The following is a 25354-nucleotide window of genomic DNA, read 5'->3' as shown; positions in this document are numbered from 1 at the left end:
TATGACGTTCTTGGGAAATTATCCTGCCGGGGTGCTTATGATAGAAATACCTCAGAATAGCTAGGTATACCTTTATTAATGGTGTTCCTGGTATGATTACAAACACTTACAGGGAGGGTGTCTATGGAGATAATGATCTTACACCCTTTATGTATGTCAACTTTTTCAGCTCTTAAATGTGATGGCCATGCAGTTGAGGGCCTTCATCAGAACTAGGTACTTTGCTCTTGAATAATGCCGGTGATGTCAAACAACCTAACTAAATTTGGTCAGGGCAATACATAAGAAATATATGGCATGCAAAAGGACACAGTTACCCTTGTTCCAGTGGGGTTTCCCTCTTGGGTCCCTCAACAGCCAAGCCAGTAGATTACATGGGAGGAGTGCGGGACATGTGCCTGTAGCCACACATTTGTCAAGGGTTTGGTGTCACTTTTAACACCTTCTTGGTCCACTCTTCACCTCCCCGCTTGTACCAGTGGGCTGCTGGGCTAATGAGAAAATGCATAGGATACAATGGTTGGCCTAGTCTTAGACGGGAGGACGTAGCCTATGTTTTTTTTCTCTCATCCCCTATGTAGCACTAGATTGATTTCTGATATCAGTGAGCGGCTGGTATTGTGGATACCTGTGCTGTCTGAAACCCTTGACTTGATGACTCAACTGCCTCAGGGTTTCCAGGTCACAGTAACAACAGCACCAGTGAGAAACCATAACTTGGATGTGCCATTATGCATTCCAGAAAGGGAAACAAGTGTACTCAATTATATTTAATGTGTGTTTAAATGTATTCATGGAAACAATGAGAACTGAAGGTCATGAACTGAAGTGCACCTATAAGTAGAAATATAGAGTGATCATATGCAAATCACACGTATGCAGTATTATTCAATGTATGCATATTATGGTAATATAGTTTATCAATATGTTTATAGTTATTCCCCATTTATAATATTTATGTGAAATGTACATATAACCAGGTATTTGAATGTGCATTAAGGTTTATGTTAAGTTAGCCGGATATGAGGCCTGAAATTGTTTTCTTGTGTTTAACCTTCAACATGAAAGTTTTCCTCTTGCTGTGTCTCTCTTTACTTGCAGATGCGTATGCAGGAGTCTTCTCTTAATGAAAAGCTTATTGTTGGTTGTAGAGAAGTAAGTATGGGAAGACAGTTTACTAAGGACGGGAGTGTTAAGGAGGATTCATGAAGGAGATCTCCCCTCCAGATTCCTGAAGACAAAAAAGATGCAAGGTTGTTCTGATGCTTGAACCAAGAGATGAAGATCTTATTAGAAGATACTGTTCACAGCTGAGTACAGACCATGGAAAGTTACTGACAGTGACATAAACTCTCTGAATTTCATTGGGATAAAAGTGTTTTAGCCAGTAAGAGTTTCTGACCCCTTTCACCCTTTGACCAGAGCAGACCTGGGGAGACTTAGAGAGGTACAGATCTCTGTTTTCCCTTGCTTGACTGGTATGACTTTACACTATACACAGGTCTTTTGCTAGAACTTCTACTAAGGTTTCTGTTGTGCTGCCACTTTTAATTCATTCTCTACTTCCTTATACTAGAGAATGTTAGAGTTTCCTATAGCTTACCAGGGTAGTTAGACTTCTATAGATTCAATGGTTAGGCAGGAGAATCAAAGCTTGAACTCTGAGCACATAGTATTATTCCTTGATTTCTGTATTGCTGCCACTGAAGTCTTGGTATGTCTCATGTTAGTGAGCTTTAATCTGATTCAACGCTGTAACTCACCTTTGGTAAATCTGTTCTTGCATAGTATGTTTTTGAGACTCATTTACATAAGTTTGAATTTGAGCTGTAATAATGATTTCACCTCGGGCATTTAATGTGTGACCAAATGGGTTGCACTGTGATTTAAGTGGAATGTTTTAAAATGTTTCTCCTCAACCCTCAAAACTTACAAAAAGATTCATTAGAGCTAGAAAATCAGTAAGGGTGCCTGACACTGGATCACCGGCATATTTACGGTTGGGTTTCCCTACCCGATTTTCCCATGTGAGGCTTGGCAGACCCTGGCAGAAAAAACTAACGGTTTCACCCACCCCCTCACAGTGTTGATGAAAACATTCTGCAGGTCAAAACCATTGTTTATAAGTTACCGATTTGGGAGTTTGTTTTAGAGAAACAAAAAACGAATACCAACCAATAATAATAATTACATTAGACATGCTACAAAAACAACCAAAACAGCATTCAACCTATCACAAACAATACTAAAGTTCATTTACCACAATCCAAATAACCTACAAACACTATGTCACTTGCCAGAAGAAAATCAATGGAAGTTGCAGACATACGATCACAAAGTTCTCTGATCGTGCCTTCCCACCACAACCCACCACTCTGCACAAATGACCAGACAACACAGAAGTTACAACACCATAAACCTCCACTAAAACTCCACAACCAAATGTATCTCAAAGTTCATATTTCTCCAACCAAATAGCCTCCCTTCCACTTCCACCAAAAGCCACAAGCACAGTTCACCTCCAAGTCAGCCACATCAAAATTCCGTACCTCTCCCCATAGTACAACAGGAAATGAAGAAGAAAGAAACACAACAACTAAAATGCCAACATTTCAAGACAAGATTAAGGAACTAAAATTGCTCCAACATCTTGGAGACACTCTCAGAAACAACACTGGATCTCACCTTCATTACAGAAACATGGTGCAGTAAGAATTCTGCGACCACATGCCACAAAACCATCCCTCCTGATTTTCACCTCATGAATAAAAATCATATTGGCAAAACTGGAGGAAACCTAGTTGTCATTCATAAAAAATACAACAGATAACAATAATTGAAAATCTCACCATGGACGGGTGCAAATTCTTGATGAGATGATGGCACACTTACTACAACTATTACCTATTCCTTTCTCTGTATATAGGGACCATCACTCAGCAATGCCAACTTTAAACATGACTTACTTTATACAGTAACCACCACTCATCTGGAGCACCCAAACCTATACATTTTTAGTAGACCTCAACTTATGGTTTGACAAGAAGAATCTAACCACAGTCAGAGCTATTACAACTAACCTTAAAGCCTTCAACCTACAACAAACCATTCTGGTCAAAATCAATGCACAGGACACACTGTAGATGTCTTATATACACCCTTAGGACAACCCCCAGTTACAGACAGCTATCCCATAAGCTGGACGACCACAACATCATCACCTCCAAGATCCACCCACCTATCAATAACAGCACTTCAAATACAACAAAAACCGACAACAATAAACACTTGTACACACAATAGGAAAAACAGACATCCAGCAGCTCAAAACCCACCTTGAAAAAACCCAATAAACATGAGGATGAAAGACATGCACATATTCTGCAACTGGATCTCCACTGTACTAGACAGATACTAACAAAAACATATCCAATGTTGACCACAAAAAGGACACCACATGGGTTGATAACAACATCAAAAGAATGAAACTCAACTCAACATATTAAAATGCAAATGGAGAAAATCAAAAGATGAAAAGACAAAGCACGTCACAGCTCTATATATAACCAAGCCTAGAAAGAGCAATCACAACCACAAAAAGACACCACCACTCCATGCGTATAACTGAAGTAGACTGCCCTTCCAAAGAACTCCATAAAACTTTAACGGAATTTCCCAATCCAGAGTGTCTAAACACAGAAACACCACAAACCATCACAAGACTTCTGTGACCAAATCTCCAGTGACTTGATCTAAAGATTTATAAAAATTACCTGAAGGAGAAAGAGGACAACACTGCATGACCTAATCATCACAGATAGAGACACCAATAACCATATGTCAATGCATACCTTCCGTCATCATTAGACCCAGCACTGCCAAGTATCTTTAACGATATCCTTCACTCAACCTGCACCAGAGACGTAGCCACATGCCTACTCAACAAGTCCCTGGAACTAGGTTCATTTCCACCTGCGCTCAGAACCTCCTACATGAGACCTCTCCTCAAAAAGGAAAAACCTCAACTCATCTGACAAAGCAAAATGCTGGCCCATATCAAATGGACCATTCTTAGGAACAATATTTGAAAAATAAGGTTCACTCAACTCTCTAACTTTACAAACTTTATGGATTACTGTCAGAACAACAGTCCAGTTTCAGAGCAAGCAAAAGCACAGAGCCAGCGAGCATATCGATATGGAATGATCTAAAACTCACAGAGGACAACAAATGATTAGTTGCCTTATTACTTTTGGATTTATCAGCGGCATTTAACACTGTACACCACCACATGTTTCTGCAAACACTTCAAAGTACCAGAATCGTTGCAAATGCTTTAGAATCGATTGCTTCTTATCTCACAGACAACGTGCAGTCTACCCAGTCTATCCAAACCCTATCACATCACCTTCTCACACACAACACATATTATCCCCTCTATTGTTCAACATCTACCTACCCCATACCAAATCTGATTAAATCATACAACCTCAACTGTTACAACTATTCAGATAGCACCAAAATAGTTTAAAAAAAGAATAGCCTGAAGACTATGCCATTCAAAACCTGATGACTGCTTTTGTGCCAAAAACACATTGATGATGAATAACCATCCAAAACTCAATACTGCCTACATTATTATGACATGCGGACAATTGCAAAACTACCAGCTTACCTCCAAAAGGCCCAAGAAATTCGAAGCCCCTTTGACAATATCAGAGATTAGTTATAAATCTAGGAGTAACCATGGATTCAGACATCATTGATACCTCATGCTAACAACCTCCCAAAGACTGCCTTCCATACAATGAAACTGAAAACACTTTGTTGCATCTTTCCATACCTTGCATACCAACACAAACTGCAAGCTATCCTCATGCTCGTAATCTCAAAGCTTGACTATGCCAACAGTCTATACCTCGGTGCACCTGCATTCATTATATGCAAAATACAACTCACCCCACTGTGTCACTAGAGCCATGCTGTACCCAGCTGATGAGCCCACAACTAAGGCTAAAGCAGTCCTGGGTTGCCTGTGCTACGGTTCAGGGAGGACCTGGCTTGGCACGCTGGAATGCTCCTATTGGAGCAGGGCCAAGGCTGATTTGCATATAGCTGGATCCAAACTGAGTTAGCATGGTGTGCAAAATAATAATGGATTGGGATGCAGCCTTGAGCGATTAACAGTGGCTGAGATTAATTCAAGCATTCCATCCATCACTGTTTTGTGTACTTATTGCAGCACTATTACCTACACTTTGCCTTGAGAAGTAAAGGGAAGAGTAATAAGTGTTTGTTCAACTTGGAAACATTTTGCTAATATTTTAGTATTAGTGAAAATATTAATGTAAATGTATTTTTTATATTTATTTTACTTGTAGAACTTTCCTATTGACAATGAATGCTTGTTATTCCATTATTTCTTCAGTACATCCTCTTTTAAATTTAATCAGACTGGAACATACTCGTTCTTCAGATGGAGGAAGGCAGCCCTTTCTGGTGTCCTCCCGTGATGTACTCATTGACTTGGACTGCCATCATAGTCCTCTTCTTTTTGGCTTGCTGGTTTCCAAACATGGATCTCAGCATCTCAGAATTTTTTCAAAGTTTGGCCACATTACTGAGAGTAGTGTTAGTGCAGAGCCATTGAAACATCTATGCTTTTTCTATAAGAGGCAGGTACTATTCACTCGAAAGGATCATGTTCTATATCTCTGGGAGGATCAGGACAAGATACTCCATTTTCCTATATCCTTATTTTTCTAACTGCTATGAAATGTAAGTTACAAGCTGCTTTCTTTAAGCATAGAGAAAAAAGTGTCTTAGAATGTTGCTTTGTTTGATAATGTCAGCTGGGGGTTTGAGATGCATTATGAAATCCCTGCTTGGTACTTGGAGCATATGCCTTCACTCCTGCGACTTCCTTCAGCTGCTAAACTCTTGAACTCATCTGACGGCTGTTAACTCATCCAACGCCTCAACTTTAAGGGCTTCATCTGTCATAACTATTGAGCATGCAGCAATTTAATCCTAGAGAGACTTTAGATGTGCATCTAGCATGGGCCATCATGCATTGCATGAAAATGGAGCTTTTATTAACGAGCACTAAGATTATGATTTCATTAAAGAGAAGACTGAAGATTTTATTTATCACCCTCACCAGCCTGTTAGCTTTCTCATAGAAAAGCAACGTTTTGATAACTCTTTCTGAACATTCCCTTTCTAATTATTTCAAATTTTTCTGTTATTGAGAGTCACCTGGTATTTGCCTTTACAGGTGTGTGGGTTGTGCTATGCCATTGATTACTTTGTTGTGTTTCTGTCATAGGTGATCTATTGTTTCCTGTCTTTATATTGCCTGCTGCCATCTTGTGTGAACTATGGTCCTTATTTACAGTTTGGCAGACGGGATATTAGTGAAAACATGGAGGATATTGCGTCCGTGGTATTACAAGGCCCTAAGCTATAATGCAATTCTAATATGGCGGAGGGACCAACCGCCACGTTTGTGACGTAGTATCCCATCTGCCAAAGTAAAAATAAGGCCTACGATTTTTGACAATTGTTTTGCCTCATTATCTTTGAGTCTGAAAGTTTGCCCCCTTTTGGGAGTGGACTATAGTGAACTATTCCTCATGGATTTTGGTATGGTGCTTTGACGGCGCTGGTGTTCCTCTTCTTTGTTGGACTTTCCAGCAAGACAGAATGATTTCTAGATACTACATTTCTAGATCTGACTGACTTTGTGATCATCTGCTGCACAGAGTTGGCATTAAAGGTTTCGAAAGAAGCATACAGCTCATTGTCTTTAATAAAGTCTGGCTTTTTGTTTGCTATCTAGGAAAATATCCATTTCTGTCGAGTTGATTTTATGGACGGTAAGCTGCTGACTGGTAACTGGAAACCTTAAGCGTAATGCTCGATCAATTACTTGTTGGTAATTCTTAACAATATTTGATATTAATATTTTTAGCGAAAAGCCCAATGGGTTAGTTGGATTTTAAAGTGAAGAAAAAGTACTTTTGTTTTCCTGGCGAGCTATGATTTGTATTGAATTGGGACTGGAAATAATAATGGCGCGCTTTGACAAGTTGTTGAATATCTTAAATTAAAACATATTTTACAGCTATTGGCCGAGCCATTGTAAATTCTACTAGAGCATATACATAGTAACATGGCCCCTGATAAATGTTTGAAATTAAGAATTTTATTTATTTTTCAATTCATGCAACTTTTTAGCTGGTTTTTCACATAAATGAATAGATTATTTTTTACCCGACTGCCTTTTATGAAATAATGAAGCAAGAACAGCAGAACATCTTCCTGCGGCACTTCATCGATGATACCTCTGATATCAACATATCTGGAGAGCAGTTAGGGTAAAGGTAAGGACAGATTCATGTGTCCTGATGTGCCCTTGATTGTGCCATTAGGAGCATTGGCCTGACAGGTAATAAAATAATGCAATATGCTGCTTATCTGGTGGAGTGCTTAGTATGCTATTGTTCTTGTTGTGTTTGCCTTTTGTTTCTAGGTACCAACCGCTATTTTGATAGAGCCTAGTTAGATGTTTTTCATATTTATGTTGACTAACATATTTTGCATGAAGCCCAAACATGCTTTTCTAATCAGAAGTTTAGTAAAGAAAACCCTGACATGTTAACAGGTTGCTAACAATAATAACTGATGTTCCTCAGCTTCTGAACGAAGATGTATGTTATTTCTGTTACACAGTTATTCATCTTATTGAATTGTACTGTAACCCTCGAATGTTTAGTGATGAATGCATTAATTAAATTGAGATTCTTTAAAAGATTTGGTCAACCAGTGTTCTTGTATGCTTATCTGTTTGTTTTTAGATTAATTTATGTGATATTAGCATTATAAATATAGGGAAATACACATTGTAACTTTATATAGAGGTGTGGATATTCATGGCCAAATGGGTCATGGTGTGTGAACATTTCTGACTCCAAAGGTATTTTGATGTTGTTTATTGATGTTGTTGAAGGTATTGCGTTGTAATTTGGATATATGGTGGAAATCACTCTAAGCACAGTCAAAAGGTCCATTGAGCCTTTAACGAGTTCCCTTATATCTCAACAATAAAACACCAAAAAAGGACAGACGCGCTAACAGAAATGGTAACAGAGTAGGATGGTTTGCCTTCTTGGGGTGCCATCATGAAATTTCACATGGTTACCTCTCCTTAAGAGGCCACCATAAAGTTTAGCCCCCTTAATAGAACACAATAAAGTAGTTTTTTGAGAAATAGGTGGAAGGAGTAGCATGGTTTGTCTCCTTAAGAGCACATCATACTAGAAATGATAGCAGGATAGGATGGTTAGTCTCCTCAAGAGCCCATCGTATGATCCCTTTCTGCTTTCTAGAAATGATAACAGAGTAAGTGGGTCACGTCTCCTTAAGAGGCTGCTACAAGGTTCCCTTATGAAACAGATAAAAGAGTTCAATGGGTAGTCTCCTTAAGAGATCAAAATAAGCTGCAGATTTGGTAAGACAAATTGGTAAAGGTTACGATTTTCAGATTCGATGATAAACAATGAAAAGAAAATGTCACCCTAAGAAATTACAATGACTTTCCCAGAACTTTGGAGCATGCCAATGCTTGTTTGAGGATGTTCTCGGCATTCTAGTGATAATGTGAATGAAATATGTTTTGCGCTTGCACAGTTTAAGCATGTCTCAGGTGAACGGTGATGTTTGTGAGGGTTTAAGGAGTTTGCGTACTCCAAATGAAGTTGTTGAAGGAATTTGCATACCCCGAAGTGTGAGAGTAGGGAAGTTGTCGATCTTCACATGTGTGTGACGCTTTGTGCTAAAAAATTGTCCGCGTGGTTGTTGGTATACGGACCTTTCGTGGTCTAAGACTCCAGAGTATGAGACACTTGTTTTATGTTGTAATTTGTCGGTTTATAGGTCAATCGGTCATGGTTGACAAACTTAAGAGGGCATGTTAAAGTGAGCAAAAGGTTTTCGATTGAGATTTGGTGAGCCCTGTGTGCACCAGGACAGACCCAGTGATCAGTAGAGAGTGAAATTTGCGGGTCGAATTTCACTTGTGAGTCAGGGAAACTGAGATAGAAGGAGTATCTATTAAAGCGAAATACCACAGTGAAAAATCAGTAAGGTTTCTGAAGCAATTCTGCGCCCCTACCTGTAGTAAACAGACAAATTGGGTTTTGATTTTTGTTTAGTGCTCGCAGGTTTGTGCTGTTAGAAGCATTGGCCTGACAGGTAATAAAATAATGCAATATGCTGCTTATCTGGTGGAGGACTCCTTTCCATTATTAAAGTATTGGCACTGCATCTTATCACTGTTGGTTGCTATTTCACAACTCCTCGAAGCACCGCTGAGCAAATCATGATATACATCTATCATGTTTATTTTTATTAAACAATAGGACCACTTCAAATAGAACTGTACATAAGAGATACAATTATATCGCTCCTAATTATGTGTTTTACCTAGTTCATTTGTTGACCATTTTTCGTCTTCATCGAAATGAACATCTCCTCCTGTCCCAGAGCCAGGCGCAAAGGCATGCGCCAGCACGTTTCCTTTCCCATCAAATGGAAAAGGATCACCATGATCTGAAGAAGAAAGCCAAAGAAGTCATTGTCCATGCTCACAAATCCTTGACTTCTGAAGAATCTCTAATGAATGGGTAACATATGTGTAGTGGATATTGATTTGACAGCAAATTTGATATAGTTGAGTGTTAGAAATGGGGTCTTTGGTTGGCAGTCAGGTTACCCCCTGTCCAAGCAAGGATCCACACCACAAAAATACACCACACAGTGTTTAGAAAAATATGTAATAGTACACGTTGAGATATCACTTTAGAAAATGATAAAAAGCTTCTTTAGCCTTTAAAAAGCAACAAGTGTCTCTTGCAAGCACAAAGTACCTGGTTTGAGTTTAATCTCCGCAAGGGACCGCAGAGGAGGAGATGCGTGGAAAACGGGGAGGTGTGCGTCGGTTTCTCTGGGTGATGGTTGACAATTTTCCACGCAGGGAAGACTTTGCATCGATTTACAGCACGCTGACTTGGATCCTCTTCGGTTTGCGGGGTATTTGGATGCCCCGGGGATGATGCGGAGAGATTCTGGGCGTGCAGGACGAAATCACAGGAGCTGCAGCGATTCGATGGGTGATGCAGGAAATTTCTGTCGCACGGCAGGGGCTGCGTCGATTCTTCTCGCAGGAAGTCAGGCTGCGTCGTTCCGGCTCGGCTATGCGTCAATCCAGTGGGCCGTGTGTCAAAGTTCCAGTCGCAACGCTGGCGCTGCATCGATCTCCTCTCGGGGAGCAGGGCTGCATCATTCCGGTTTGGCATGCGGGGATTTTCTCAACTCGATGCAGGCTGTGCATCATTTCTGGCAAGCTGTGCGTCGAATGTTCTTTACAGGATGAAGTCTTTTTGGCCCTGAGACTTCAAAGAACAGGAGGCAAGCTCTATCCAAGCCCTTGGAGAGCACTTCTCAGCAAAGCCAGGGGGCAGCAAGGCAGCAGTCCTTTGAGGGAAAGCAGTCAGGGGAGTCCTCTGGGCAGCCAGGCAGTTCCTCTTGGCAGTTTGCAGGTTCTGGCTCAGAGTTTCTACACCAGTTGTATCTTGTCCAGAAGTGTCTGAGTTTGTAGGGTCAGAGGCCCTGTTTAAATACCCAATGAAGTGAGGGAGACTTCAAAGAGTGGCTTAGAAGTGCACCAGGTCCCCTTTCAGTTTCATCCTGTCTGCCAGGGTCCCAGTAGGGGGTTTGGCAGTCCATTGTGTGAGGGTAGGCCACTGTCCTTTCAAATGTAAGTGTCAGGCCCTCCATCCTCCCAGCCCAGGAAGACCCATTCATAATGCAGATGTGTGCAGGTGTGACTCAGCATCCTGTTTTTGGGGTTGTCGGAGGGAAATGCACAAGGAAGCTGTCAACTAACCTAACCAGACATGGATTGTAAGGCACAGAAGGATTTATGGGCAGAGAAATGCTCACTTTCTAAAAATGGCATTTCGAAAATGGCAATATTAAATCCAACTTCACCAGTCAGCAGGATTTTGTATTACCATTCTGGCCATACTAATTAGGACCTTGTTACTCCTTTCCGATCGGAATGTACCATTCAAACAGTATATGAGGATAGTCCTAATGTTAGCCAATGAAAGGAGCAGGCCTCCCACCAGTGTAAAACGAATTTAGGAATTCCGCACTACCAGGACATGTAAACTACACAGGTGTATGTCCTGCCTTTTATCTACATAGCATCCAGCCCTACGGGTTACCTAGGGCCTACTTTAGGGGTGACCTATATGTAGAAAAAGGGGAGTTTAAGGCTTGGCAAGCACTTTTAAATGCCAAGTCGAATTGGCAGTGAAGCTGCACACACAGGCCTTGCAATGGCAGGCCTGAGACATGGTTAAGGGGCTACTTATGTGGATGGCACAATCAGTGCTGCAGGCGCACTAGTAGCATTTAATCTACAGGCCCTGGGCACATGTAGTGCACTTTACTGAGGACTTTCAAGTAGATTAAATAAGCCAATTGGGTATGAACCAATGTCACAATGCTTTAAGGGAGAGAGCATATGTACTTTAGCACTAGTTAGCAGTGGTAAAGTGTGTAGAGTCCTAAAACCAGCACAAATAGTGTCCAAAAAGTGGAGGGAGGCAGGCAAAAGGTTAGAGGTGACCACCCTAAGGCTGGCTGGTCTAACAGTGAGGTATTGAGAAGCAATTAGCAGAGGCATCATCAGAGTAGATATCCCTAAGGGTTGATCAAGCAGTTGTAGGGACATTACTGACCAAGTTTATTGTTATAATCAGCAACATATTTTATAAAGACTTTTGTTTGAAACCACATCTAGCACCCCCTGGCACCAAAACAATCTTTACTCCAAATTAGGCAATGGATCAATTCCCTAGAATTAAAAATAACAATTCTTAAGTCACCTGATATTGTCAAAGAAAATCCATTGTTGTGTAATTTTAAATATCATTACCAGATTTCTGAGTTTGTTAGCTTTCTTACAAGCCAGTAAATGTACAATTATGGGTACAAAACACAAATCATGTGACATTCTACTAAGGAACAACATTATACACAGAAACATAAGTACACTAGAGGCACTTGCAATCTCGCAAGATGTGAGTTTTGAGAATTTCACACTCATATTCCTATAATATGTTGCTGTTGCACCCAATTGAAAATACCTGTCTGTCAGCCCATTTGTTTCTTACTGTAGGTTTCCCTCTGATCAAATGAAATTGAGCTCTTGTCCCAAACCTTTTGTGTTATTGTTGTCACCTTTGTGAATGCTGGATTTATTACTTATAATGTTATGTATTTTGAAGTATAAATCTGCATAGAATTTGACTAACCTAGAAAATAATGCGTGACTTGGAAAATGTGCCCACTTGAGTGGCTGTCATTAATCACACAGGTAGGTGGTTTTTAAAGAAGCATACGAACTGCAACTCTAAAAATTGTATCTATATGATCACCTGTCCATGCGGTTTACGATATGTAGGGATGACCACACGACCAGTTAAGATTTGCATAAACGAACATAGAAGCAACATTAGATGTCGCAGAATGACCACAAAATTGAGTTCCCATTTTTTGGATGCTCCACACTCTCCGGACGACCTCAAATGGGTTGTCCTAGAAGCCCCGAAAAACTCTTCCAAATGGTTCCGCTTCACTCTTCAGAATTGAACAAAGATGGATTTTTAAATTGGGAACGTCGTTACGGGAACTAAATGATGACATCCCATGGACTACTCTCTCACCTTGAGACACACCATTTGAGAGTTTTATGACCCCCCCTTTTTTGGTTAACAACCCTTAGCGACTTTGTCCTGGCACCTGATCTTTCCAAATTTTTAACCTAAAATTTTTCAATTTTTTCCACTTTTTTTCAATTCTGTTAATGGTTGAGATTGATTTGGGCCATTAATATTGATTGATGATGCATTTGGCATAATATGTCCGAAAGTTGACAGAATAACAACTCTATTTTAATTCGATCCTCTTAGTGTTGATAGGTATTTCTAATTATCAGCGATCATTACTCTGCTATATTTCCTTTTCCTTTGTTTCATATTTGACTTTGGTTGCCCAACCTTCGGGTAGGTTATTATTGATTGCATCCCGATAAGGAAACTACGTTGTGGTGACTGAATACAAACTGCCATTGAAGTAGCTCTTTACACTAGATTGTAGTCTGTCTTCACTGCCTATGGCCATGTGAGCCGACAGTTACTTCCGGGTGTTGAAGATGAGATTGGTATTAAAACCCCGGTTAACACCGTGCCAACGTTACTGGAGGACGCGCGCTGGTGGGGTAGGTTTATTTGCCTACTGTCAAGAAACTGAAGTAAGTCTCCACGTGATTCTCTAAGGAGAACGCCTTTTCACTCGAGTGTGCCGTCTAAGTCCGACTTTGTTTACTTTACTTCTAAGGCTGTTCTAGTTTGAGCAGATAGACCGTGGGTCTACTCGGCTGCCTGTCGCACTTCCATATACTTCTATATCATCATATAAGGTGTATTTCACGCCGATATTTATACAATTTACTACTGTTTAAAGATGAGGTTTATTTCCTCACCGGCTGATTTTTATCTGGGATTGATGTTGACAAACTTGAGATCTGGAGGGGTCTCTAGGATGTATGGTAGTTACATGTTTAAACTATTCAACTGCGCTTGATGCCTGGAACTACCAGACATGCACAATTGAGAGTTCATTACCTTTCAAACTCATGATGTTGATTTTTTACCTATTGTGATTCATGACTTGTAATTACAGAATTTTAGTTTCTGACACTGGCCAGCGATCCTTTTGGGTTCTATCCTGAAATTAGGGATGGTAAGCTTGATTTTCTTTTATTTTATCTTTCACACGAGTGTGTCACTTGATCACTTTTTATTTCACAGGCGCACCAATTCGCGATTGTATTATTACTTTATTATATTTGACCTTGGTTTTTCTACTTACATTTATTTAGGGCAACCTTTGAATTAACAAGTAGGACTAAGTAAGTGACTTTGTTCTTTTCACACACTATTGATATTTATACTCTTTGGAGAAGGTTTTTGTCCTGATGAAGTGTCACTGGATCCGGCTGGACCGCTTAGACGCGAAACATGTAGACTTGTGAGTGTGAGGAACCATAATTGGTTATATCCTCCCCATTTTCAAGTGAGAGTAGGTGAGCATCAACAATCACCCATTACTCCTTATTTTGTTTTTAATCTTGGTTACCATCACATTTACCATTGATTAAAATCATGATTTATTGTTTGTTGATGGTAAACCAATTTTAATTTTTGATTCTCTCCAATATTTGCTCGGGTACTTAAAATTGGGTATCCCAGTGATAATTATCCTCTTTTTGTCACAGCTACGATCTGAGCAAAGTGGTTAAGAGCACCCCGTTTTGGGAAGCCCGTCAGGCATTGCAGCACCAGCCTGATGAGGAGCTTTCCCAATGATGATGCTAGTCATCCATTGTGATGCATGAGGGTTCTTGCTCCTGTTGAATTGGTTCGCTGATGTGAATTTTTCTATTCATTTGGAACAGTGTACCTATTTTTGTGTGATTAATCACACAGTGTCAGTATTAAATGCACATTAAATGCACATTACTATTAATTGAAGTACCTGCAATGTTCAAGTCCCGATGCCTTGTCAGTACCAGTTACCGTAGGTCCAGTCATACCATTGTTCGCCAAGGGAAATAACGGGAACATTGAGCAGACAATCTTGAACCCAAGCATAGCGAGGGAAAGACTCAAAGAGGGTGCGAGAATGATAACTCCCATGAGACCAACATTTGATGGAACAGGTCCTTTAATTGATTTAAGTCCTCTCAGGACTGCTCTAAATAATGAGGTGAGATCATACATAGGTCCTAATCCAAGCATGGTGACACCGGAGACCCCAAACCTAACACTACAGCAAGTGCCAGGAGTAAGCCATAGCAACGTTTCATTACGAGGTTCGACAGCTCACCAGTTAACTGAATGGTTAGAGAAATTGAATAGCAGTCAAGGAGATTCTAGAGCAGGAAGTGCCCTGAATTTTACCAGGCTTAGACTAGAGGCAGAAGACCTGATTGAGGGAACAATGGGGTTAGACAGTATTGACACATTCAGAGAAGATGAGTTGCATTATTTGTGAAAGCTGATTACTAACAAAGCAGGAATAGTACATCAGAAATTAGCAGACCTAGCAGAGAAAAATGACATAGAGATTGAGAAAACAAAGCACTTGAAGAGGAGTTACAGATTAGATCTTGACACAAAGGATTTTGATAAACATTTGAGTTCCGGGAATTAAAATCCACCTTAGAGAATTAATTCAGAGCCTTCAAACATGGGGAGCATCAGACAAGGCGGAAGGCAGATGGGTGAAGAAAAGAGACAAGAGAAAAAGGGATTCTATGAATCTTACTGCAAATGTGCAGCGGGTTGAGGATCCAGTGAAAATTCTACCAAGGAGAGAGATTCCAGGAGGGAATTTTCTACATGTCCCTTGGAGCAGAGTGACATTCTGTCATTTACAAATGATTATCCCAGATTTAGAGAGAAACCAGTAGAGTGGTACCAGCAGACAGATAGGTTTGTAAAACTCACAAAATGCCTGTGGGAAGAATTGACCACCCTGTTAGAGATAGTAGTTCCAGCGGACTTATGGGTTGAATGCAAGAGGAGCGTAGATTTGCTGAGGAGAGAACCTCAGAGAGAGATCCAGCAACAGGTGCACCATCTCCTGACATAATGAAATATTACTATAAGGTGATTGAATTTTTTAAAACAAGAATTTCGCCCAAGAATATTGACTGGCAGAAAATAGATAGGACAGCCAAGGAAGCGAAGGAGTCGATACATCCATACTACGGGAGATTGATTCAGGTGTTCAAACATTACAGTGGTACAGAGACAATTGAGCCAAAAGAAATGATTAATTTTGTGTTAAGATTTGTTGAAGGATTGAGACCCAAAATTAGCCAGTTGATTGAGAGTCATTTGATTTGTTGGAAAGCGAAGTCAATTAATGAAGTAATGCAGTATGCAAAGTACTGTATTGATAAGATTGAGTTGAAACAGAGAAAATGTAATGAAAAGGCAATGGTGATGCAGATTAAAGCGGCACAAATGGGAATACAGGGAAGTTTTCCGCAACAGCAGGGAAACGTGTTGTTTCAGAATCAAGCAAGAGGTAGAGATTGCGGTGGAATTGGAAATGTGAACCGTAGTCCTGATTTGAATACTGTGGTTGTTCAGAATGATGTGCAAGGGATGAAGAGGTTGTTTCCATGCCATGCTTGTGGAGGAATCGGACATTGGAAACTGAAGTGTCTGATGTTAGGTCAAGAAGGTGTTGTTCCGCAAACAAGCTAAGTCAATTATTTTCCGAATATGAGGGGACCGATAATGAGAGGTCACAATCCAAATTTTTAAAGTAATATGAACCAGATGCAAGGTTTACAGCCCATGCAACAGATGCAAATGCCAAGTTTGCAGGTGCACCAGTCTCAGAAAATGCAACTGCAAGTTCAAACTGTATCTAGACAGCAAATTCAAATGCTTCAAGCCCAAATGGAGCAGCAGCAGGTGATGCTTCTTCAGTCACAGGTCAAAGGTTTAATCAGAGTAATAACACACTGCACCAATTCCCGTTACACAGTCAGGATGCAATAAATGATGATTGGGTGAGTGAGAGTTTGGATGAAGAGGAATATGTTATTAGCTTCATTAGAAGTTGATAAGACAGGTCCACATGTGAAGGGAAAGGTAATGGGTCACAAAGTCTCATCTTTAGTCGACATAGGAGCTACACACACTACAGTGAGAACTGAAGGAGTTCCAAATCTGCCCTTTCAGGAAAAACAGTCCAGATTGTAGGAGTTGCAAACCAGTATTTGACAAACCAAATGACAGAACCGGTTTAGGTTAAAATTGGCAACTTTAAAGGATTACACAAATTCCTAGTTTGTGACTCGAGTCCGGTATCCTTACTGGGAAGGGGCTTGCTATGTAAAACCAGATGTTCAATTAGTTGCTCAAATGATGGGATTGCCATTCAGACAAACAGTGATGATGAAGTTGACTTGTCCATAGAAACATATTGTGATACAGTGAATTGTGAACTTGATTAGTTTCTTTACAGTCTTCACAGTGAGAGATCTTCCTCCTGATTTACAAGGAACAGTTCAAATGAAAGGGTGGGATTTTGCAGGAAAGGACATTGGTCTGATCAAAGGAGTTGAGCCAGTTAAGGTCCGGGTCAAGACAAATGTAATTTTTCCCCAGATTCCCCAATACCACATGACACAAGAGATGATTGAAGGGACTGCACCTATAATTGCAGAATTTCTAAACCAAGGTGTTTTGAAAGAAGTGCTCAGCAGTCCATGTAATTCACCAATAATGGGCCTTCGGAAGCCATGTGAGACATTTAGAATTGTTCAGGATATCAGGAAAGGTAATGACATTGTGATTAAGTGTTGTCCCGTGGTGCCAAATCCAGCAGTGATATTGTTTTAGATCCCATGTGATGCCGAATGGTTCACTGTAGTGGACCTGTCACAAGCATTCTTTTATGTACCTCTTCATGAGGATAGTCAATTTCTTTTCTGTTTTACTTTGCTAGATAAAGTCTACTTTTGGTGTAGAATTCCTCATGGGTTTTCAGAGTCATCATCCATTTTCAACCAGATCTTGAAAAAGAACCTGGAGTCATGGAAATGCCTCTCTAATTGACATTGGCACAGTACATTGATCACTTGGTGTTTGCATCAATTACAAGAGAGGCATGCAAGTATGATACTATAGCCTTACTGGATCATTTAGGAAAGAATCCCTAGCTAAATTACAGTACTGTCAGAAAGAAATGAAATAATTAGATCACCTAATTGAGAAAGGAACTAGGAAAATCTCCAGAGAAAGGGTCACAGCCATATTACAGATGAATCCCTCAGCATCCCAGAGAGATCTCAGGATGTTGTTGGGAATGGTCAGCTGTTGTCGCCAGCGGATTCCCACCTTTTCAGCCATTGCAGAAGCTGACACACAAAGAAGTTACTGATCCCCTAGTGCTATACCAAGCTTATTTGGAAGCCTTTTCTGAGTTGAGAGAAAGCCTGTGCAAAGCACCAGCTTTGGGAAAGCCTGACTACACAAAACCCTTTATGTTATTTGGTCATGAGTGTTATGCATGTTCATTGTCTGTCCTGACAAGTCCATGGTGGTGTCAACAGGCCAGTAGCATATGTTTCAGCTACTTTGGACCCAGTTCCAGCAACTTTACCAGGCTCTCTGTGATCCGTTGCCACGGTTGGACTGAGCCTCACTCAGACTGAGAATATAGTGATGGGACATCCTTTAACTGTTATGGTCCCTCGCTCCATTTAAGTTTTACTCACCAGAACCAAGACTCAGCATCTAACAAACACCAGGCTGACACGGTAGAGACTGTCATCCTGGGTTCCCCAAATGTATTGCTGAAAAGGTGTAGAGTGCTTAACCCAGCAACCTTACTTCCAAAAGAGAATATTGAAGTTGACAATTTGAAAAAAGTTGAGCATGACTGTCTGAAAGGAACTCATTTGTGGACGAAACCGAGACCTGATATTCAAGTTACTTGACTGGAAGAAAATGACCAAATTGTTTTTGTTGATGATTTCTGTTTAAGAGACAACATGGGAACACTGACAGCAGGATATGCTGTGTGCAAAATGTCTGTTATACTCTAGGTGTCCTGCTTCGAGGAGTTTATTCCGCACAGATGGCGGAACTGGTAGCCCTTACTACAGCATGCCATGTTTCTGCACAGCTTAAAGTTACAATCTATACTGACAGCCAATATGGATTTGGAATAGTCCACGATTTTGGCCAGCTGTGGTCACAGAGAGGTTTCTTGACCTCTTCTGGTTCACCGGTCAGAGATGGTGGGAGAATTCATGAGTTGTTATAAGCTATTCAAATGCCGGAAAAGATTTCTGTGGTGAAATGCAGTGCACACCTGAAATCACAAGATTTTTTCACGCATTGAATTGTATATCGTTCAAAGATAAATGGGAATTGTTGCCGGAAGAAGAAATGTGCCCAAGTTACACTTTACATGTTATAGATACCTTGGAAGAATTGAAAGCATTACAGGATAATGTTGACAAAGATGAGAAAAAGAATTGGATAAAGTTAGAATGTGTTCAATGTCAAGATGACATCTGGGTGTCTGGGGAGGGACTAGCAGTTCTTCCTAATAGTTTGCTGACTCAAATGGCTAGATATTATCATGGTCAAGCACATGTTGGGAGGGATGCGATGGTTTGTATGTTTACACAGTCTTGGTTCAATCCAAAGTTTAGACAGGTTGCCGAAGCAGTTTGCCATCAATCCATTGTCTGTCAGCAAATGAACGTGGGTAAAGGGACAGTGGTCAATTTGAGTCACATTGGAAAAGTGGGAGGTCCATATAACAGAGGTGCCTGTGTGTGTAGGATTGAGATGTGTGTTGGTGATTGTCTGTATCTTTAGCCACTGGAATGAAGCTTACCTTACATGAAGAAATGACAGTCTCACAGTACCGAAGTTACTACTTAGGGAACTGATACCACGTTTTGGGTTTCCAGTCTCTTTAGAATCAGATGGAGGAAGTCAGTTCAACAATGAAGTAATTAAATTACTATATTCAGCTTTAAACATTGAGCAGAAGTTGCATTGTAGTGACCGCCCTAAAGCCTCAGGAGTTGTGGAACAGATGAATGGTACTTTGAAATCAAGAATCGCGAAAATGTGTCCGTCTACAAATCTGAAATGGCCTGACGCACTGCCGTTAGTTCTGATGACTATGAGAAACACACCCGACAGGAGAACAGGACTGTTGCCGCATGAAATGGGCAGAGCAATGAGGTTGCCAGTGGTTCCTGCCAATGCTCTTGTGAACATGACAGATGATATGGTGTTGGACTACTGCAAAGGTGTGGCTGACGTGGTTCGTTCTTCATCTAATCAGGTGGAAGCGACCACACTGCAACCATCTCAAGATCAAAGCCACAACCTGAGAGCGGGAGATTGGGTTGTAATCAGAAAGCACATGAGGAAGACATGTTTGGAGCCTTAGAGGAAAGGCCCTTACCAAGTAGTACTGATTACTACTACAGCTGTGAAGTGCGCTAGAGTTCTGAACTGGATCCATGCCAGCCGTACTTGGAAAGTACTGTGTCCATTAGACAATGAAGACGAGTTGTTGGGAGTACCAACAAAGTCCAGAACAACTCCAGAATTGGAGAGGGGAGAAAGAGAATCAGAGACTGAATCTAAGCAGACTGAAGCCACTACAGACATTCCTTTGAGAGACGAAGCAGAAGACCTATGGGAGAGTGAACCAACCTCAATTGAGGTAGCAGGAGAATCTAATCAGAGGAGGGCTCTCCCAGAGGCAGGCGGTCTTGAAATACAAACAGAGCAAACAACAGATCCCAAGGGGGAAGGATTTGAGGCGGATCAAAATCAAGGCGATCTGACTTCTACTGAACCAGTGGCAGGTACGTCAAGAGAAAATCCTTCAGAACAGAGAGAAGTTGCAAATCCAGTACTGAAAAGAGCATTGACAAAAGGTACACTGAAAAAAAGATAAGTGGCTGAAGTCACAAGCAAAGAGGCAATTACAGTGACAATAATTGCAGAAGAAATAGACACAACAAGAAGAGAAGATTTGAGTGATGGAGAATTAAATGGAGATCAAATATTGAAAAGAGAGAGAATTGCAAATTGAAGGTACACAGGTCCTAAATGGGCGTATGGAAAGACAAGTGAATGTCAGAGTGAATTATGTGTCTTTTTGTTTTGATTGAGATAATACAGGTCAGTATTTTGGCATGTGAAGAAGATCAATGAAGTAAACTTTGAAATCTGTAAAACTGGAAAAAAATGTGAAAGAGACTATTGAAAGTAACCGGAAAAGACCTTTTGATATAAACTGATTTGACAAGCTGCTAAATCAATTTTGACAAGCTACCTATTTTTGACAAAGGGTCCTGGCAGAAAGACTGAGAGTTGTATATAACTGCTAAAAGAGACTAGAGGTTTTGTTTTTGATTTTTTCCTGCATAGTTATAATTTTTTCTTCTACTTTCTGACTCTTTAAAGGTGATGACTAACCTTAGCCAACAAGGTAAGAAGAATAGTTGCTGTAGATACATGGGTATTGGTTTGGCGATTGTATGTATGAAATTGTGTTTGGTGTTGATTGTGAGTATGACACTTCTTGACAAGACTGTGGCCATTCATACCTCTGCTCTAGAGACAACTACTACACTCACAGAAGTAGAGTTAAGAATAGATGATAAATATTTGCTTGTAGACAATTCCCAAGGAGAACTATCTTCTAATGTTTTCTATCGCTTATTGCGTGAGTACGTTGAGACGATGCAAGAGAGTGTTATGTTTGTACGCAGATTCCTTCATCAGTGAAGGAAGGAGTTACTTACCATAGTTTGCCCCTTACTTATGGAATAAGTTGTAGTTGGTTACTAACAAGATTCTTCAAGCAGAAGTATGTCCAATAATTTTACTCGAACTATGACATAGTCTTTTCGTTTGTCCCTATAATTAAGTACCTGAGTAGAGTAGCTAAGAAAAACACCATAGAATTAGTCAGAGGATTCCTTTAATCTACATTAACCTTTGGCACTGCTTACACACACAGAAACAATGTAACATGCTTACACCCATAGAAAAGAGCTTCTTAGATCAGACAGATGATAGAAGAAAGGCATTAAAGGAGAAATTAGAAAAGGGCTTAGAGAAAAGGACATTTAGAAATGATCATACATTTAGTGACATAAAGACACAAGGGAGGTTAGCTTTAGATGCAGAACAGGTAGGAAAGCTTTGTGTATATAGGCCTAAATCTAGAACTGATATGTTGTTTGTGGGAATGAGTGAATGTAGACATGTGTTTTTGTTTCAGAGTAAATGGATGTTCATGTTGAATAGACAAGACCCAGCAATTCCAAGAGTTTATTACATCTGTGGACCAAATGCGTATTACTGTCTTCCTAGAGGATTGTATGGCACATGTTACTTGGGATAGTTTTCCCAAAGATATTTCAACTTGAGAAATTGAGTAAGATACCTGAAATGACTGATTTACATCATACTAGACAAAAGCAAGAATCATATTCTGGCAAAGGTGGAGACATATTTGGAGCAATAATTCCTTCAGTGGGAGTTATTCTGAATTTGTTGAAAATTCTAAAGTTGTCTACTATTGTGGATAACATGCTGACAACATTTTCAGGAGACATGATCCTAATGGACACAGATATGGCTGCGGTAAGATCTATGGTCTTCAGAACCGACTTGCATTAGACAGCCTTTTAGCAAAGGAGGGCGGAGTTTGTAAAATGCTGAATTGGCAACATTATTGCTCATACATACCTAAGAATAGTAATGAAATTAGAAGCCTTATTAACAATTTGACTAATGATAGCGCTGATTTGAAAGAACTGAAAGAACCAGGAGTTTGGCAAAATGTTGGAAAAGGTTTTGCTTTTGTGGGAAATTGGATTGGCAACCTAGGGAAAGGGATAATAATGAAGTTAATACAAGTAATATTGATTATTGTAATTTACATAATTGGAGCATGGGGAATATGTAAATTGTATCATGTGATTAAAATAAAGAAATTTAAATGGAAAAATAGTTTGGAGACAATTTGAAAAGGGAAAGAAGAAATAAAAGTTACAAGGGGGACAAATTTTAGATGAAAAAAAGTTTGGGAGATGTAAAGTGTAATGACATATATAGTCATCAGAGGAGGGATTGTGAACACTGAATTTAATACTAATGATTTTTTATGTTTTTTGAAGTATGAATCTGCATGGAATTTGTGTAACCTAGAAAATAATGTGTGACTTGGAAAATGTGCCCACTTAAGTGGCCTCTATTAATAACGAAGTGTCAGTATTAAATGCACATTAATATTAATTGAAGTACCTGCATTAGGAAAATGTAGCAGAGTGATATATTAATGATTTTGCATTATGTATTTGCTTTATTAATTATAGGCTTTAGGTTAGCGAGGTTTGGGGCTAGTTTGCACAGCCTCATGTTAAGCTGCACTGTTCAAATAAAGTTTGTGGGAATGTATGTCTAGAGAAATTAATTCACATAGTGGTTTTCACTGAGTTGTCCAAAAGTTAGCAAATACCTTTAACTTTCTCATCAGAACTGCCTGCTAGAAAATCTTATATTAGTTATTGTTCCAATGTATAGTTTAATGTGTGAGACAGCGATGTTCCCAGGAGCTAACAACTGATGCACTGACTGAAGTACGGATGGATACAAAAATGTTACCTGACGAGCCTCAGGTTGGGAACAGGAGAAGAGGAGCCAATCATCAACATGTGAAAGACATTTTAAACGTATAATTATTTGACCAATGGCAATGTGGGAAGTTCTTTATGTGATTTAACTTAGCCCGACTGCACAGAGAGAGGTGTGCTCATTCCTACTTCGATTTTCCTCCAGAGAGGATTCTATCTTTAACTTTATTGCTTAAACTTCTGATGCTGAATGCTGATCCCTTAAAGATTGTTTTCTTAATGGTTCAGATAGTTTAGAGTCCCAATTTCTGAACCATCTCCTTTCATGGCCCATTGCTGATGCTGACCGAACTGATGTCCAACTGACGTAGATAACTGCAGCATCCTGATCCATATGAGGAGAGGTATAACAAAATGCTACTGTTCTTGTTGTAAGTTTGTCTTTTTTTTCTAGGTACCGACCGCTATTTTGATAGAGCCTAGTTAGATGTTTTTCAAATTTATGTTGACTAAACTGTTTTGCATGAAGCCCAAACATGCTATTCAAATCATGTTAGTAAGGGAAACCCTGACATGTTAACAGGTTGCTAACAATAATAATTGATGTTGCTCATTTGCTGAATCTAGATGTGTGCTATTTATGCCACGCAGTTATTCATCCTATTGATTTGTACTGTAACTCTCGAATGTTTAGTGATGAATGCGTTAGTTAAATTGAGATTCCTTAGAAGATTTGGTCAACCAGTGTTGTTCTTGTATGCTTATCAGTTTGTGTTGAAATTAATTTACATGATATTAGCATTGCTAATATAGGCAAATAAACATTCTAACTTTACATAAAGGCGTGGTTATTCATGGCTATATGGGTCATGGTGGTTGAAGATTTCTGAAAGATATTTTGATGTTATTTATTGATGTTGTTGAAGGTGTTACGTTGTAATTGGGATTTATGGTGGGAAGCATTCTAAGTGCAGTCAAAAGATCCATCGAATCTCTAACTTGTTTTCTTATACCTTAACAATAAAAGACCAAATAAGGACAGACGTACTAACACCTTCCAATGGTTATTCTGCTAGGTGCGGTCTGTCGCAGAACACACAAAGTCACGTTTATTAGTTTCAATGTTGTCTGATGTGTGAACTCTTGTGCCAAAAGCATGAAAAAATTGGACTGGAAATTTGACTGATTTGTGTATTTGTAATGTGCATGATTATATGACTGGTGACTTCAAAATAGATTGCTGCAGAGAGAGTTAAGCTGGCAAGCTGCAGAAGTAGGAAGAAAAGAGGTGGGATTTCATCTGTTTATGAATGTAGTTATGGTCTGAAGTTTGACCATGGCTCTGGCTTCCCTCACCCATTATATACCAGTATAATAGTGTTCACAAAGAAGGAGATTGCCAGGGATTTTTATGAGGTGAAGGCTATATTCCCTAAACAATACAAAAACATAAAGATATCCTTAGTGTCCATTAAGTGGGTACACGTTTTTGGACTTCTTGCCAGCAGGATGGAAGACCCTCACCCACCATTGGACCCCTCCTGGCATGGGTCATCTTGAGCCAGATCATTTGGCCACCAGTAAGCAACACATACTGGCAAGTGGCACTCTTGCACCAGCACTTTGTATTTCATTTGAACTCCCTTGATATTCTGTGCACCAGCACTGAGCATTATATTACCAGGAGCAACTGTTACTGCACCCACTTCACACTGGGTCCAACCATGAACCTGTATATAAAGCTTTGTTGCTGTATCAGTGGAAGAAAAGACTTGCATCCTGCAGGAGAAGCTGAAATCCACATGCACGTGGAAGATTCGCCTTGATCCTTAGAAGTCCTCACAAGACCTAGATGACTGGAGAATCACCATGGAGGACACTTCAGTGGACCAATGTCCCCCAGTTCCAACAAGATTCTTGATGCTCAACTGTCCAGAAGGCATGAAGGCGAAGGCCTTAGACAAACATCAAAGAGCTGTGGGACGACAGTGATGCCTCAGCAACATCGGG

The 25354-nt window shown here is 40.0% G+C and overlaps 1 protein-coding gene across 2 annotated transcripts in view; it reads right to left on the bottom strand.

Annotated features, from left to right (window-relative positions):
* LOC138249229 (matrilysin-like) overlaps nucleotides 1-25354 on the bottom strand; it is a 92384-nt gene that overhangs the window by 29049 nt on the left and 37981 nt on the right. For both annotated transcript variants that reach the window (XM_069203205.1, XM_069203207.1), the window contains exon 4: nucleotides 9487-9612. In XM_069203205.1, coding sequence (XP_069059306.1) covers nucleotides 9487-9612 — 126 coding nt within the window. The remainder of the gene's footprint in view (nucleotides 1-9486; nucleotides 9613-25354) is intronic.

The sequence above is a fragment of the Pleurodeles waltl genome, chromosome 8 (assembly GCF_031143425.1).
Source record: "Pleurodeles waltl isolate 20211129_DDA chromosome 8, aPleWal1.hap1.20221129, whole genome shotgun sequence".
Lineage (NCBI taxonomy): Eukaryota > Metazoa > Chordata > Amphibia > Caudata > Salamandridae > Pleurodeles > Pleurodeles waltl.
The sequence above is the reverse complement of the archived record's forward strand: the minus strand, read 5'-3'. Positions and strand labels throughout refer to the sequence as shown.